Here is a 17,760-nt window from a genome sequence, read left to right on the forward strand (position 1 = left end):
CAATTGTTGAAGAATGGGTACTTAATTCCCAGCTGTAAACAAGTGCTTTAGTATTAGTGTTTTCTTTCTGCATGATGTTCCCCAAGGCTTCTCTTTTTCTAATGATACCTTGACATGTGTTAGTATAAATTCAATGATATCCCTGACCTCAGCCCTCCTTTCTCTCATCCTGCCACCGGCAGTCTGCCAGTTCACCCAAAGACCTGAAGGCTGCCTGGGAAACGCTGTTCTGCATTGGGGCGGGGGAGATAATGGAATCCAGCATTCTTCCAAAAGATTCTCCATTTCATTTTCTGTGGCTCATTTTCTTTCACATTTTAAGAATTATTTACATACCCCAATAGTTTGTACAAAACCGGACAGATGACAATTGTTTGCTGGTTATTTGTAAATTGCTGCTGTGATGGTAGCTTTTGTTTTTGTATTAATATTAAATTTAATATTCCCCCCCAAAAAGAAATTAGGAAAGTGGTGTATAAAGGTAAAGGTCCCCTGTGCATGCACTGGGTCATTCCTGACCCATGGGGTGATGTCACATCTCGACGTTTACTAGGCAGACTTTGAGGCTTATCGCACCAACAATTTACAGCATATTATCATAGTGCTCAGTGTGTGTGTTTTGGATGCATATTCTTCATTTCCGATCGCACCGTGCCTGTTAAGACTGCTCCCAAGACGGTTTATCGTCATATTGCAAGGAGGAGCGTGGGGGAGCACTGCATCATGTCTACGTCGCTGATGCTTCCCCACCTCCCCTTCCCTTTTTTTTTCACGCATGCGCAATATCATTGATCCGAAGGAGCGCTGTACGCCATTAAGACTTGCCTAATTTGCACGGCAGGGAAACCCTAATCACAACCTATGCAGGCATTCCCCCCCCCCAAAAAAATGAAATGAGCCGTTCCTTGCACAGTGCTAATCACAGAGCTGCCGTCTTTTCGGGCGTTGGTCCAACAATCTTGCATTTTTTCGTTGGGACGAGCGCATTAAAAAAAAAATTGAGAGCAGGGAGGCACGCTCAACCCCGGCAGCGGGAGAAAGGGAGGAACAGGCGGGGAGAAACTTTGTGCCGGCAGGAGAGCCCTGACTTTGTGTGTGTGTGTGTGTGTGTGTGTGTGTGTGTGTGTGTGTGTGTGCAGGCGCTGTATCCCTCAGTCTCTCTCCCTTCCTCCTCCTGCTGCTTCCCCCTCCCCCATCTGCCACTCGCAGCAATTTCGCTACTTTTCCAGCCCTCGCCCTCCTTTGCATTCCTTCCCCCTCAAGCCCATGAACCGTTTACAAAATCTACTTCAAGGACATTCCATATGAGGGAAATGTTTGATTGGGACCCTGCACAAATAAAAATGGTTGGTCTAATGTTCCAACGTTCCCGTGTTCCTTTGTAAGACCACAAGCACTTGGGGGGGGATTAAGTAACAATAATGATTGGTGGGTGCAAACGGGAGGGGAGGGGGAAGGTGGGATGGGAGGAGAAAGGCTTTTCATTGGGTGTTGCAAAAAGAGGGGAGGAGAACTGAATAGCGTATGTAACTGAACGCACCCCTTGGATTGCCGGTTTTGAAACGACATAACGAAATATATCGTAGTATAGGCGTTTTGGGGACTGTTAAATAACTCCTCCCCCACCCCAGCCACCCCACACACACTCACTGCATCCATAGTAGAAAGATAAGAGCCCTCATAAGAAAAAAAATATGCATGAACTGATGTACTGGTTTATTGGAATGGGCATTTTATTCATTTTTTTATATAGAGGTCTGAGAAAGCATTCAGGGCTAAACCTTACGGTGCAGCTAAGGAGAGAGTTCTTTTATTTTGAGCTTGTGTCTGGAAACCTCAGAAGGACAACGTGTTCAGTTCTTCTTCCCCCAATCTCTCTTTTGTCTCTAGGATATGCTGCAGAATTCTCCCAACTCAATGACTGCAGTATCTGGCAACCCCCAAGGAATCGTGGTACCTGCCTCAGCACTTCAGCAGGGGAACATCTCCATGACGACGGTCAACTCACAAGTTGTGCCAGGTGGGAGGCGTGGAGCATACGTCAGTGACCATGTTAGTCGCATCTTTTGCATGCTTGGTATTTTTAACTCCCTTAGATAACTCGATTTTGAACTATGTATAATCAAGAGGGAAATCGGTGGAAAAACTGGTTGATGGGTTTGTTTAGAGGGTTGTTTGTATTTGGTAAGAAGCCTCTATGTGCTTCTTTTCTCCCTTGCATATACATCCCATTGCTCCACTCCACCCAGACAACTCATTCTCACTCCTTTCTGACATTTCATGGGTGAAAATAAGTGATATGCTTTAGCACCCTTGTTTTCATACCAACCGCCACTCCATCTCCCTACTCCATCCCACTATACTCTGTTATATACCCTATTCATTTACTTTGCAATAACTTAGCTGCCACTGATTTGAAAGTCAATATGTTTGTACTTTTGGTTAAAATATATTAGGGGGAAATATAAATGCCTGACAGTATGGAATTGCAGTTCAGTATATACCTCAGCAGCTGCACTGTGTGAAACGGCAGCCTAAAACACAGCATGGTGTCTTTGTGTTCACATGCGTGCATTTCAATGCATGCACGTTAGAGGCAAGAGGCACCACTTGCCTGCTCAGAAATATAACTTCTGGGAGACCCTGGGGAGAGGGAGCTGAACCCTGACGAATGCCAGCTCTAGCAGCTTAAACTAACAATGTATTAACAAGGCAGCTCCAAAAGGCAGAACCGTGGACTGTAATTTACCAGGGACAGATGCCAGAAACTACATACTCTCCCTGGTAAATAGAGGTATGTGTGTACACCAGTATCACCCCACCCATTACAGGATTTTGCCTCCAGGGGAGGGACAAACATCCCCCACCTAAGGGTACACTTAGACACCATCTTAAAACCTTGGGTTTGATGGGCAGAAATGATATGAGCATATATTTATTTGCTTCGTTTATATGTCACCTTTCTCACCAGTGGGGCCTCAAAGAAACTCACATCATTCTCCATTTCTCCATTTAATCCTCACAACAATTCTGTGAAATAGGTTAGGCTGAGAGCATGTGACTGGCCCAAGGTCACCCAGCAAGCTTCCATGGCAGAGTGAGGTTCACACCTGGGTCTTCCAAGTCCTAGGCTGATACTCTAACCAATATACTATATTGTCTCTCAGATGAAGCCAAGGTTCCCCTTTCCCCACTAGCAAAGCTAAAGGCTGAGGATTCTGGTTATCCCCTTCTTTCTTATCAAGTAAGGGGAGTAAACAAAGTTTATTCCTAAATAATTGTTCCAACAGCTCACAATAAATAGTAGGTTTGGGAGGTGGCAGCCAGGAGAGAACTCCTCCACATTCTCTGCCTCTGCTCCCCAATCCTGTAAAGACATGAACACGGGAATCTGCCTTATACTGAATCAGGCCCTTGGTCCATCAAGGTGAGTCTTGTCTACCCGGACTGGCAGCAGCTCTCCAAGGTCTCAGGCAGAGGTCTGTCACATCTCTTACTACCTCATCCTTTAAACTAGAGATGCCGGGGATTGAACCTGGGACCTTCTGCATGCTAAGCAGAGGCTCTACCACTGAGCCATGGCCCCATCCCAAAACAAATGGGAACCATCTGGTGTTGCTGTACAGTAAAATCTCCAGCTGCTCCCTTTAGGAAGTAGGGTTGCCAGGTCCCTCTTTGCTACCAGTGGGAGGTTTTTGGGGCAGAGCCTGAGGAGGGCAGGGTTTGGGGAAGGGAGGGACTTCAATGAAACAGAGTCCAATTGCCAAAGCGGCCATTTTCTCCAGGTGAACTGATATCTATCGGCTAGAGATCAGTTGTAATAGCAAGAGATCTCCAGCTAGTACCTGGAGGTTGGCAACCCTCTTAGGAAAGGTGGGAGTGACTAGAATCAAACTCAAGAAGACCCTTCAGCAAGTTCCCTTGATTATTAGGGTTGGTGGGCAGGTCTTTGGAGATTCCTTAGACCCCATTCAGAGGCCGCACGCTCCATCCATTTACCACAATGCATGTGTTCTTTTTTTAAAAAAACACTCCCCTTTCAAAAGCGCTGTTTTGAAGTGAAATACATGTTAATATGCTCTGTGGTGGTAGCTCTTAGTCATTTAGTTAGGACACCAGTAAATGTCTTAACATCATGCCTTCATGGAAGCTCAGCATTGTAACGGAGACAAGGATTACGTAGGGGGGAAATAAGTAGACTACAGCTATGAGAAGCATAAAGCCCTACTTTCTCTGTCAAGAAATTGCTACTTTCTCTGTCAAGAAAGTGACCCAAGGACCTCACTTTACATCTGTCTTCACCTTTAAACGAAGCGTCTGTCTCTATCCTTTTTATCTTCACTCAAATTTAAGAGTCCCTTCTCACAAGAGGTTTCTGTCAGACAGGGTCTTTAGGCTTTGGGAGAGAGGGATACTGTTACATGAGTCTCCTGCCGTAAATGACAGAAACAAATGTTTTTGGTCCAGTCTCATTCTTAAGACTGCTTGACTGCCTGCGGGATCTTTCAGTTTAAAGATGATGACATAGAGTCCTTTTGGTATTGGCTTCCCCCCACAGTTCAAATAAATGAGGACAGTTTAAACATTTTTCCCCCCTGCCAAAAGACATTTGCTGATTCCCTAAATCTCTGCTGTGAACCGTATCTCTTTGCCAGGTGGAGCCCTTTACCAGCCTGTAACTATGGTAACATCTCAGGGCCAGGTGGTAACCCAAGCAATCCCACAGGGAGCTATACAGATCCAGAACACGCAGGTAAGGCCAAGAGCACAAGAAGCTGGGAAATGTGATGGATGCACTCGTTTCTTTTGGAGGTTTTGAGGGAAAGGAAGTCTTGGGTGTCTGTCAGCCTTCGCATATCTGAATCTTCTCCAGTGCAGAGAGAGGAAGTGGTGAAGATCATTAACAGAGATTTTTATTGCAAAATAATCTCTGTGGAGAAGCACCTTTGTGCCTGGAATGATCTCAAGTGTTTTGCCAGTCAGACAGCTGACAGGGAGTGACTTAGAGATCCTTGGGGGGTTTCCCCCCTGTTCCATTCAAGACTCTGTGAATTTTATCTCCCAAACTCAAGAAGCAAGTAAGCACCACATCAACGGGCATCATGGCACCCGTAGGTGCCATATTGGGGATAGCTGGAATAAACCTTAAGACCTCCATCTTCGCTTCTGGCTTTGGAACTCTTCTTAGTAGGCTGTCTCTGCTCCCGTTTGTTTTTATGTTCCCTCTGCTATACTGTTTGATTTTTGTATTGTGGCACAGATTCTTTTTTTTTTTAATGTTTTGATCATTTGCTACAAACTACCATGGGCAAGAATTTCTTCTTTTTGGGAAAAGCAGGGAATAAACAAAGAACGTGCCAGAGGTGATCTTGTACCTCTAGCGATATTCTAGATGCATAATTATGTCTTTTCTACTCTCGTTCTGAACAAAGCTTCCTTTTTGCTTTCTTTAAATTGCCCTGAAGTACTGCAGTTAAGGGGCGAGGTGAGTTAGTTTATGGAGGTCCCACATGCTAATAAAGGTGAGCACATAGCGAATCAATGCCGATTATGACAGTGCTGTGTCCCTTTCTCGTCTGACTCTGGCATTAATGTTGCATTTTCAAAAAGCTGTATGCTTGGTTATAAATGTCTATATGCCACCAGCAAAAACAAAAGCCCATGTGGAGGAAGATTGGATAGGCCTTGAAAACTATATATGGCAATTGATGAATAGTTATCTAACAGCATATGTTATAGTAGGGGGTGATTTCAATGCTAGATTAAGCCCTTATGATAATACATTATATGTAAATATAGGACATGTCCACCAGATACTGGAAACCCAGATTTGCCTTATATGAGAAAATTTAAGGACTCTAAATGTAACTATGCAGGATACCTCTTAGCACAAATCACTTGTCGGCTTGATCTTTGTATTTTGAATGATGCTGTCCCTGGGGATCATCCAGTGGAATATACATACTGGATGGGGGATAGGATGAGCATTATTGATTATATCATGGTATCAAAAAATTTTGCTCAATTTGTTGATTCATTTGAGGTTTCCTTGTATTATGACAGTGATCATTTACCTCTCAACTTAAAATTTCATCACTCATTGATTCAGCCACGTATGACCGAGAGATATATAGATTTAACAGAAGACGTTACCAAGTATAGGCGTCCAATATGGAATGCCAAGATGATCAGGATCATGGAGGATCTGTATAATATGAATGTCATACAAGATACTCTAAGGAGATTTTTTTTTTTGACAGTGCTCCCTTGGAAGCTTAGTTATCAGAATTCTGATTCTTGTTATGCACCTCTGAAGCACTCTGGTCTTAGGGTGGGATTCTGCAGCAAGTAAAGGCCAGCCTACAGAAGCATGGAGGAGCTATCTTGTTTCTAGGACCAGCTGGGCTCAGAGAAGAAGAGCAAAAATGGTGGCTTGGGAAACAGCAGGGTGCTCGAAAGGATTGCATGGCAGTTTCAGTGGTCCTGAATTCAATTATTTAAACATATAGAGAAGACCAAAAAATCTCTCTTATATTTTATTTGAAAGACATTTTTAGCTGATTCAAAAGAATTTGTGTCAAATAATGATGAACAAATCTCGGCTTCAATTTGTGTCTAGGGAAGAGCCTCCTTATCACCAAGAAGAAATAAAGAAATTGCAACATAACAAGCAGGTCCTAATTACCGATATGCAAATACTTCTAAAAACTCCTAGCCTAAAGAGGCTCATACTTAATAAATCTTGAAACAATGGAAGATAATTAGACACCCTCCTAGAAATCTGTCTGGGCTCATGGTGAACCGATACCAATTATGACAGCGCTATGTCAAAAACAGTGAACATTCTCCTTTGGAAGTTTCGTTTCACAATAAGAATCAACTACTAGCTCTCTTTACATTCTTTGCAGAGTCTGCTTCTGGAATTAAAAATGGCAGCTCTGTGGTGTAAGAGCCCTGCTGTGTCAAAGGCCCATCTAGTCCAGCTTTCTGTTTCCAACAGTAGCCAGCCAAATATTTTTGGGATAACAGGGATCCAAAAGATGAGGCTGCCACTGGGGGAAAAAAAGATATAAAGATCTTGGTAAGCTGAAACAGACCCAGCCATAATAATAGGAGGCATAGACAAACACAGAATTACCGCTGAAAATGGAAGTCCTGTGTCATCTCAAGTCTGCCACAGGGAAGAAGATACAGAGCTCTTGGGAAGCAAAAGAAGACCCAGCCACAATAGTGGGATGAATATACAAACCAAAATGTACAGCCCTCTATGATGCCACCTTCAAACCTCTTCAAAAACACATTGGTCTCTAGCCTGGGAGATATTAAAACCAATCTGATGATTGAAAAATTCAAATAAAGACATATGAGTGCTGATAACCTTAATAGCTGTAGATAACCATATTCCCTCTTAGTTTCCCCATCTGAATTTTACACGTGGAAATTCTAACCTATCTCTTAAGATCAGTCCCAGTTTTTCTTTCCCCTGTTTTATATTCATGAGAGGCAAATCATATAGTTCTTACTACCCAAATGAAGATCTTTTTTTTTTAAGTGCATGCATTGATATACTGACATTTCCTACTGAATCAGCACTAGCGGGACCACGGTTGCACCAGATGACTCTCTGAGCTCTTTTAAAATCTCTCTGGCCCTCTCCCCCCGCACTAGGGCATTTATTATTTCAAATTTTACAAAGCTGAATAAAAACTCTTGGGGGTGCGAGGCATCGGCAGGGCTGCCGTATCCCTGATTTCTCGTCTTTTCCCTCAGCTCTTTGCGCGGGGGTGAGGAGGAGAAAAACAAAACCTGAAATTTCTGCTCTTTTTAATGTGTAAAAGCTCTTGCCAGCTCAGATCTTAGAGGGAAATTGATCAGATCTGTTCGGATACAAGTATGTTGGGAATATTGTGCCGCAGACGGAGCCCTGGACAAGCACTCTTAATGTTATTTCTGTATTGCCTGGGTAATTTATTCAGCCTAGGCCTTGCAATACATCCCAAGCGGCACCTGGGGGAATCATTTATACCTGACACAGGGCTGCCATCCTGATGTTTAATTCATGCAGGAGAAATGTTTTTATGAAGAACCTAAAAAAAAAAGAAAAGAAAGGTGGGTGCGTGTTTTTTAACTTGACGTTCAGATTCCCATTTCCTGCAACCTCATTAAAACTTCTCTCTTTTTCTGCTTCCCCAGATCTTTGCGTTTTCTTTTCATTTTATCAGCTGATTTTTTTAAAGATGTTTCTCTGCTGTCCTGAGAATAATCCTATTGAGAATTACACATTTTTAAACTGATTAATAGACCGAAGGGTATATTTAAAAAAAACAAAACTTCAAGGAGATGACTAAGGCTTTTTATTTTTAAAAAAAGTTATTTAATTGGAAGTAAGTGCCATTGAAATACATGTCTGCATTGGTTTTGTTGCCTATTACAATTTTATCCAATCTTTCCTCTGTAGAGTTCAGGGTTGTGCACGTGTCCCCCACTTTTATCCTCAGAATAACTCTGTGAGGTGGGCAAGAGGTGACAACTCGCTCTCAAAATGCTCAGTGAGCTTCATAGTTTATTGGACCTATATCTCCCCAGATCTAGTCCAACACTTGTATGCCCTAAACCATACTAGCTCTCACAGATCATAGAATGATATCTTTCTTTTATAATTAGTTCATATGCTCCAGGGCTGATTCCAAGCACTGAAGTCAAGAGTTGGAGCTGACCCTTGTTGAGTTTGACTCAAATTAAGCCTAACAACCGCCCTCTCACTTGTCCTCATCCATAGCCAGCATGAACAGGACTGAAGTATGATGCCCAACTTGGGTGAACTTTGGTCTCAAAAAGGGTTGCCATCCTCCAGGTAGTTTCTGTGTACAATTCTGTGTTCAATTCTGTACTACTATCCTCCAGGTAGTGGCTGGAGATCTCCCACTATTGCAATGGATCTCCAGACGGTAGAGATCAGTTCACCTGGAGAAAATGGCCGCTTTGGCAATTGGACTCTGGGGCATTGAAGTCCATCCCCTCTCCAAACCCCACCCCCTCAGGCTCTGCCCCAAAAATCTCCAGATATTTCCCTGCCTGGAGCTGGCAACCCTAGTCTCAAATGATCCAAACTGTAGATAAAATGTAGGAAGAAATCTCACAGTTTTCTTTGTCTTGGGGTTTATTCTCTCTTTTTCCAACTTCAAATGGCTCCCTGAAGCTGGTATTTGCCCAATGGGGCAATATTTGTGGTTGGAGAAGCAGCACAACCCCCTTGCCTTGCCCCTGATTCAAATTGTCTGTCCCACCCTGAAATCCATTCATGGATCTTCCAGCATTTCATCCAGTGGGACCCTCAGTTACTGGAGAGAGACTGATTTTTGTTTGTTTTACTTAAAGGCACATTATGGTTGCTCTTAGGGGAGTTCTGGCCCTGCCACTCTGAATAGCTCAATGCGGTGGAGCCTCGTGGAGCCACCGTGAAATCAGGCCGACATTGTGAACCATGTCACCATGGCAACCCAGCCTCCGTTTTTTCCCCCTACCTGCATTGTTGTTTAAGCTTTTCTTTCTCGTTGCCTGCCCTGTAGGTTAACCTGGACCTGACCTCTCTTCTTGACAGTGAAGATAAAAAGTCAAAGAACAAACGAGGAGTCCTGCCGAAGCACGCTACGAATATCATGCGCTCCTGGCTCTTTCAGCATCTTATGGTGAGAGAAGTCAACAAGTGTGTCTGAGAGATTAACCCCTTGGGATCATTCTCCATTAAGTTGAGGCTGGTCTGAACGATGCTCGCTGTCTGTTTATGAAGCAGTTTGCTTATCTGGGGGTAAGCACAAACATCTTCACAACAGAGACAAAAGGAAAGTTTAAAGCCAGGCAGTGTGGTGGTCTTTACCTTGTTGGCTAGTGATTACAACAGACAGCCCCTTCCTGTGGATTAGTTTCAGCTATCTATCAGTGCAAGCACTGTGCTTATTGGCAGTGGTGCAAATCACCTCTTGCGCATTGACTTCTGCGGCTGCATGCTCATATTCCTGGCAAGCAGGGTGGAGCTGTTCTCACACTTCACCACAGCACCGAATGACAGATTTCTCAGGCTTTAAGGGACTTTTTTTTGTTCAGCTTTCTACACAAAAGCGAATACCTTCATACTGAATCCTGGAGTTGCATGAAATGTTTTTCCGTTTCAGTTTAACAAAATACAGCTTTCAGGGTCCAAAATATTTACTGAAACCTCCTCATTGGTCATTTTCCCCCCATACCTGTTCACTGCTGTTCATTTCCCTTCTCTTCATTTGCTCTAGTGCAACTTGCCAGAGGTATATGTTGGGACATTTTTCTTCTTCCTTGAGTGATCCTAGCCAATAGGGGATCACGAAGTGAACATGATTATGTCACAGCACTATGCAGCCAATCAAACAAGCTATCATCTTGAAGTCAATACAGAGAGGAGTATTTTCTACACTGTCCGTGGGGGTTTACTGATTTCTGTCACTCTTTTGCCCGCTTTCAGAGCAATCTGTCATGTTTTCACAGAGTTTTGTGAGATAACTTTTGGCTCCTACCTAGTACCTTTGACAGTTCTTGTCTATATCATTTGGTAAGCATGATCTGATAAAAGAGTGCCGGAATGGGCAGAGTCTGCGACTTGCAGTGTGCGTGTGGGGATATTACCTAGCTGAAGTCACTTCATTGGTCAGCTTTCAGTAGGGCTAAGAATAAGGGCCAACTTTACACCGCGATTTTTTTTTTTTTTAATGAGCTAAACCTTAAAGTTTGGATTCTGTGGTGCCACTCTGTTGGTGCAGTAGCTGCAGAAGAGGGGGGAGGCAATTTTTGATGCTGCCCATCCCAATCCAATGACCCACAGAAACATGTTGAGGGAGGGGGGGTCAGAGAAGGCTGCAATAATAAAGCTAAGTGTTAGCCTTCCAAATTCAGCCTCAGCCAGCAGCTTCCATAATTGCAAGTGGTGTAGAAAATATTTAAATGAGAACAAAGCAAATTCACATTTTTGCAAGCGTAATCATATGGATGCTGGGAATGTTGATGAAGTGTTTATTGGGGGGGAGGGGGAGATCTCTTCTGAACTCAAGCTGATTCATGAAATGCTGACCCAGAAACGCCCCGTGCAAGGAAACCATCTGGTGCTTTCAAATGTCTAAAGCATCGCTGATGGAGGGAGACCTGTGTCCGGCTGACCTGTTGGGCACTTTGGCACCAAACAAGCTTGTGAGGGTCTCTGTCTTTGTGTCTCTGCTTTCCATCACCTGCGGTGTTATCAGTGAACTCGTAAAAGCAGTTCACACCTTCTGGTCTCAGGCGCCAGGCCTGATGGCCCATGTATCTTCCCCCCCGCTGTTCTTCCTGCCAGTACTCCCTCAGGCCGGTGCGGCCTTGGAAGTGTGATAGCCGCACCAGACTTCCTGGGATCCGTCTGATGTTTTGTATTATGCCAAGCTTGTAACTTCCCATAACAATAAGTGTGAACCCCAGTGCCCCAGTGCCCTGGAGTCAATATATTCTGTAAACCCGTATAGCCCCTCACTTGCAACTTTCTACCTGTGCCTGTCTCATCTCCTGAAGGCTTCAATAAATCTATTGTTTCTGTATCAACGTCTGAGCAACTGATTTGGAGAAGCAAACTCAGAGAGGGGGATCTCTCACATTAAGTTGCAAGTCTTTGCCTCTCGGACTGCAGCTGTACCGCTTTGGACAGAATGTCAGCCGACGAGGACACCACCCCTAACCCCGATGCCCCCAAGGAACCGGACGAGCCGGAGAAGCCGGACCCGAAGGAGGAGGGAGCCAAGCCAAAGAAACCGAAGGGTCACGCACCCGACCAAGATCGGGACGGACGTCCCCGGGGGCTTACTTATTGGCTGGACTCTCCCAAGGGCTGGTCGCTCTCGCGGACTGCGGCGAAGGATCGCCGGTTGGCCTTCCCCAGCACGGGACTCGAAGGGGACCCGGCCCGCAAAGAGGCCCTCATGGAGGAAGAACGAAAGCAGTGGCAGGAAGACCGCCGGGCTATGCAGGAGCAGATGGAGATCATGCAACGCGTAATGGGTGAGATGGCCACGACCCTAGATGCGCTGAAGTTGCAACCTCCAGCCGGTGCTCCCCCAGACGGGGCGCCGGTAGTTCCGCCCGCAACCCCTGCCCCCCCGGCCCGTCGGGACCTGAAAGTCACGTATGACGGGTCGGGAGACCAGTTGACCTTTTTTATGGTCCAAGTAGACATTTTTATGCGGGAACAAGGCCGAACCTTCGTTTCTGAGGAGTCCCGGGTGCAGTACGTGGCTTCCTTACTGCAAGGGGAGGCGGCTGCCTGGATGGTGTTGCAGTATGAACTCCGCTCGCCGGTGCTGCGAACCCTGGACGAGTTCATGGTAGCACTCCGAAACCGTTTTGAGGACCCGACTCTGGGTGAGCGGGCTAAAGCCTCCCTGATGCAACTGCGCCAAGGGACTAAGTCGGTGGCGCAGTATGCAAGTGAGTTCCAGTCACTGGCTAGCCGAATTCTGGACTGGAGTGAAGCTACCTTGGTACAATGTTTCAGGGAGGGTCTCAACCCAGACCTCCAACATTGGGCCTTCATGCAAGGGAACCCCCCGGATGTGGAAGGTTGGGTTCGCCATGCTGCTGACATCGAGAATCGCAAACAACTCCTGAACTTGTCCAAGCAACGGCTTGGGCGAGACCCCAGGCCCCGAGGTGACCGTGGCCGGGAACTCCGGCAAGGGGGTGGCGGGGGTCTCTCGGCCGCGGAACGCCGCAAGCGGTTCGAGGCCGGCGTCTGCCTGATCTGCGGGGGAAAGGGTCACTTTGCATCGCAATGCCCCTCTCGCTCAGGCCGTCCGACCCCCCCCCCGCCAAACCCAGGCCGAGCCGACGAAACCGGCCGTCGACAGCCAGCCTCGCCGCAGAAGTGGACCACTGAGCCGGCGCTCCGGCGCACCCTCCGCTCTCCACGCGCGCCCCCAGGATGGGGCATCCGACTCTACGGTCCCATCGGGGTCCCGGATTACAAATACCGTCTTTGATTCGGACGGCTCCCCGGAAGCCACCACCCCGTCCCCCTCTTCCAGCGAGGAGGAAGAGTGGGAACAGCCGGCAAAAAACGCCGTCGGTCTGCTGTAGAGGGGGCTCCGCAGCAGACCGTCCCTATCGTTGTGCAAGGAGCTCCACCGATGGTAAGCGCCCAAGAGGACAATGTATTTGTGCGTGTTCATCTGTCCCTACCCAAAGGGGGTCCCCCGTTAGAGGTCCCCGCGTTGGTCGACTCGGGGTGTGCCCGCACCATGATAAATGAGGAAACTGCCAAGAAGTTGGGTGTCCGGCGCAAGCGGCTTCCGGGACCCCTCCGTTTTTCCCAAATGGACGGGAGTGACTTTAAACGGGGCCCTGTGACCCACAGAACTGCAGCCGTGATTATGTCCGTGGGGGAACATTGGGAACGGTTGTATTTCACCATCGCCCCTATTGTAACCCCTGTGGTGTTAGGGATGAACTGGTTAAGGGGACACAATCCCTCCATTGATTGGGTTAAACGGGTGCTTTCCTTCCCCGAAAACCCCTGTGGGTTGCATGACAAGGAACGGGTACTCAGAACTCCAGCCGCCGCACTGGTAGGGTCCCCCGCCCCAGTCTCTCCTCAATTACCCTCTGAGTACTCGCAGTTTACTGATGTTTTCGATGTTAGAGAGTGCGACGAACTGCCTCCCCACAGAGAAACGGACTGTGCCATCGAGATTGTAGGGGAAGGCAAACTGTCTAAGGGAAAGGTTTACCCCATGAGCCCTAGTGAAAAGACTGTATTGCGAGACTATCTGGATGTCAATCTGGCGAGGGGTTTCATACGCCCCTCCAAGGCTCCTTATTCAGCCCCAGCTTTCTTTGTAAAGAAAAAGACGGGAGATTTAAGACTGTGTATTGACTTTCGCAGACTGAACGCAGTCACCCAGTCTAATGCTTACCCCCTCCCTCTTATTCCTGACCTTCTAGCACAATTAAAGGAGGGCCGAATCTTCACCAAACTGGACTTGGTAGAAGCCTACCACCGCATTCGCATCAAAGAAGGAGACGAACCCAAAACGGCCTTTTCCAGTTGTTTTGGGATGTTTGAGTACCTGGTCATGCCGTTCGGACTTTCGGGGGCTCCGAGTGTCTTTATGCAATTAATTAATGAAGTTTTGCATGATTTACTGTTTCGGGGGGTGGTGGTATTTCTCGATGACATTCTTATTTACTCTGAGACCATGGAAGAACATGTGCGCCTAGTGCGAGAAGTGCTCCAGCGGCTGCGGGAGCACAAACTGTATGCTAAGGTGTCCAAGTGTGAATTCCACCAACCTTCTATTACATTTCTGGGGTATGTGATTTCCCACCAAGGGTTGGAAATGGACCCCGCCAAGGTCCAGGCGGTGCGGGACTGGGAAACCCCCACTACCCGCCGCCAACTTCAACAGTTTTTGGGGTTTGCCAACTTTTACCGGAATTTCATTCCCAACTTTGCCCAAGTTGCGCTTCCCCTCACTGCCCTGTTGCGTACCAAGGACAGGGGGGCTAGCGCCGCACTCCCCTCAGCCCGTCTGCAATGGTCTCCCCAGTGCCAGCAAGCTTTTGAACGTTTAAAGCTACTTTTTTCATCCGAACCCGTTTTGGCTCACCCGGATTGCACCAAGCCCTTCGTGGTGCAGGTGGATGCCTCGGATGTAGCCATGGGCGGGGCCCTATTGCAGAGGGATGAGGGGGGACGGTTGAGGCCATGCGCCTACTTCTCCAAGAAGTTTTCCCAGTCCGAAATCAACTGGGCCATTTGGGAGAAGGAGGCAGCAGCGGTCAAACATGCCCTTACCATATGGAGACACTTCTTGGAGGGGGCCGAGCTGCCGTTCGAAGTGTGCACAGATCACAAGAATCTTGAGGCTCTCAAGGGAGCTAGAAAACTCAATGCCAAACAAATTCGGTGGGCCCAATTTTTTGCAAAATTCCGGTTCACCCTCAAACATGTCCCTGGCAAAGAAAATGCCCTAGCTGATGCTTTGTCACGACTTCCCCAGTATCGCAACGATTTCGATCGCCCCGTCGACTCCCTGTTCACTCCCGAACAGCGAGGGGAAGTCCCTGGCTTGGCCGTCACCACCCGATCCCAAGCCCGCCAACCGGAGACCCCCCCTACGCTCAAAGGTATCCCGGAAGCATTCCAACAGCGACTCCGGGACGCCTCCTTACAGGAGGAGGAGCACCATCTCCTCCCCACTGGCTTGGAACGAACCAACACTTGGTGGGTGCAAGGGGGGAAACTATATGTCCCATCTTCCCTTCGCAAAGAAGTATTGGGACTTGTACATGGGGCCAGGCTAGCGGGTCATTTTGGTTTCATAAAAACGCTTCACCTGGTTCGAAGGCAATTCTGGTGGCCCGGTATGAGATCTGATGTAGAGTTGTATGTGCGCAGCTGCCCCACCTGCGCCACAGCCAAGAAACGGATGGGAAAACCCCCGGGGCTTCTCAAACCGCTTGAGAACCCCTCCCGTCCCTGGGAAGTCATCGCCATGGATTTTATCACCGACCTACCTCCAAGTCGGGGGAAAACGGTTCTCTGGGTTATCACAGACCTCTTTTCCAAACAGGTTCATTTCGTTCCATGTGCAGGTCTTCCTTCAGCCCAGGGCTTAGCTAAACTGTTCATCACGCACGTCCTCAGGCTACACTCGATCCCGAGGAAGGTCCTCTCCGACCGGGGGGTCCAGTTTGTTGCCAAATTCTGGCGGGCTTTCCTAAAGTTAATGGGAGTGGAGGAACAGGGCCTTTCTTCCGCCTATCACCCCCAAACGGATGGTCAAACGGAACGAGTAAATGCGGTAGTAGAATGTTATTTGCGTTGCTATGTAAATTTCCACCAGGACGACTGGGTCGACCTGCTGCCATTTGCCGAATATGCGTACAACAATGCGCCTCATTCCTCTACCGGCTTTAGTCCCTTCCAAGTTATATACGGGACGGATTTTGGCCCTTTCGGTTCTGCCCCCGTCTCGCCAGAGCTCCAGTCTACCCCTGATCTTCAGGAGTGGATTCAGGTGGTTAAATCCACCTGGCCATGGTTGCTCAAAAATCTGGAAAGGGCAAAAAGCAAGTACAAGGAACAAGCAGACAAACACCGGTCTCCGGGATGGGAACTCAAGGTGGGGGAGCAAGTCTATCTGTCCACCAAAAACCTCCGCTCTCTTCGCCCCTGCAAAAAACTGAGCGACCGTTATGTAGGACCTTTCCCCATTACCAGAGTAATCAACGAGGTTACCGTGGAACTGAGTCTCCCTAAGACTCTCAAGGGAGTTCATCCAGTCTTCCATATAAGCCTCCTCAAACCTTATGTAGCAGCTCCCCAGTTCCACCCCCCTCCCGCTCATGAGATTCCTACCGTAGTAGGAGGGGATACCCATTTGGAAATATCCAAGGTTTTAGATTCCAAATGGAAGAAAGGGAAACTGTTTTACTTTGTTCGCTGGAAAAACCTTGGCTCCGCTCATGACGAATGGGTGGCCGCACCCCACATGGCAGCTCCTCGCTTGGTCCGAGAATTCCACCTCGCTTATCCCGATAAGCCTCGTCCTCTCGGAGGGGGGCCTTAAGGGGGGCAGAATGTGAGGGTCTCTGTCTTTGTGTCTCTGCTTTCCATCACCTGCGGTGTTATCAGTGAACTCGTAAAAGCAGTTCACACCTTCTGGTCTCAGGCGCCAGGCCTGATGGCCCATGTATCTTCCCCCCCGCTGTTCTTCCTGCCAGTACTCCCTCAGGCCGGTGCGGCCTTGGAAGTGTGATAGCCGCACCAGACTTCCTGGGATCCGTCTGATGTTTTGTATTATGCCAAGCTTGTAACTTCCCATAACAATAAGTGTGAACCCCAGTGCCCCAGTGCCCTGGAGTCAATATATTCTGTAAACCCGTATAGCCCCTCACTTGCAACTTTCTACCTGTGCCTGTCTCATCTCCTGAAGGCTTCAATAAATCTATTGTTTCTGTATCAACGTCTGAGCAACTGATTTGGAGAAGCAAACTCAGAGAGGGGGATCTCTCACAAAGCTGTTTGAACTGCTCATTCCGTTGCATTTCAGCTGCTTTGCTTCAGTATAGCATAGTTGTTTCTTCGTCAGCCACAAGCAAGCAATGAAGACATAAAAGCACTGTTTAGTCACAGTTTTGTCTGTGTAACTATCACATGGAAAATATTCATATTTTAATGATGTAAGTTTTTGTAAAGTGGCAAGCCCATCTCTCCTCCAACTATGTTCCCCCAAAATCCTTGGACAATATTTGGTGGTATGGGCACATATTTAGGACTCCATCTGCCACCTAGTGCCCAAGACAGGAGATTCTACCATTTTAAAAAATCCTGATTTTTATCAAGCATCTAGTATCCAACACTCCAATCCACAACTGGAGATTTTCTGTTTAGCCTTTTGCAAATATAACAAGGGTGGAGTGATGGGTCCTTGTTCATCACTGCAGGCATGTACTGGTGACAGAATACTGGAGATGATGGATCCGCCCATAATTTCCTAATTTTGGTCATTTGTATGTTTTTATTTTTTCCCCATAAGGACTAGAAACCTCAAGGCAATGTTTTGGAAACAGCCAAAAAAACTGGATTTTGAGCTGTACTACATTGCAGTTACATCTGTTCAAGTTTCTAAGCCTTTGGTGTTCCCATTTTGCAAACTGTGTGCCACGTAGGCAAAATTATATAACTTGTCAAATTCACTGATTTTCCTC

At 47.2% G+C, this 17,760-nt stretch overlaps 1 protein-coding gene across 5 annotated transcripts in view; it reads left to right on the plus strand.

The window, feature by feature from the left end:
- Positions 1-17,760, plus strand: part of PKNOX2 (PBX/knotted 1 homeobox 2) — a 379,920-nt gene that overhangs the window by 345,115 nt on the left and 17,045 nt on the right. For all 5 annotated transcript variants that reach the window (XM_056860518.1, XM_056860521.1, XM_056860522.1 and 2 more), the window contains 3 exons: positions 1,891-2,020; positions 4,656-4,753; positions 9,570-9,689. In XM_056860518.1, the coding sequence (XP_056716496.1) occupies positions 1,891-2,020; positions 4,656-4,753; positions 9,570-9,689 (348 nt within the window). The remainder of the gene's footprint in view (positions 1-1,890; positions 2,021-4,655; positions 4,754-9,569; positions 9,690-17,760) is intronic.

This window comes from Euleptes europaea, chromosome 14 (assembly GCF_029931775.1).
Source record: "Euleptes europaea isolate rEulEur1 chromosome 14, rEulEur1.hap1, whole genome shotgun sequence".
Taxonomy (NCBI): domain Eukaryota; kingdom Metazoa; phylum Chordata; class Lepidosauria; order Squamata; family Sphaerodactylidae; genus Euleptes; species Euleptes europaea.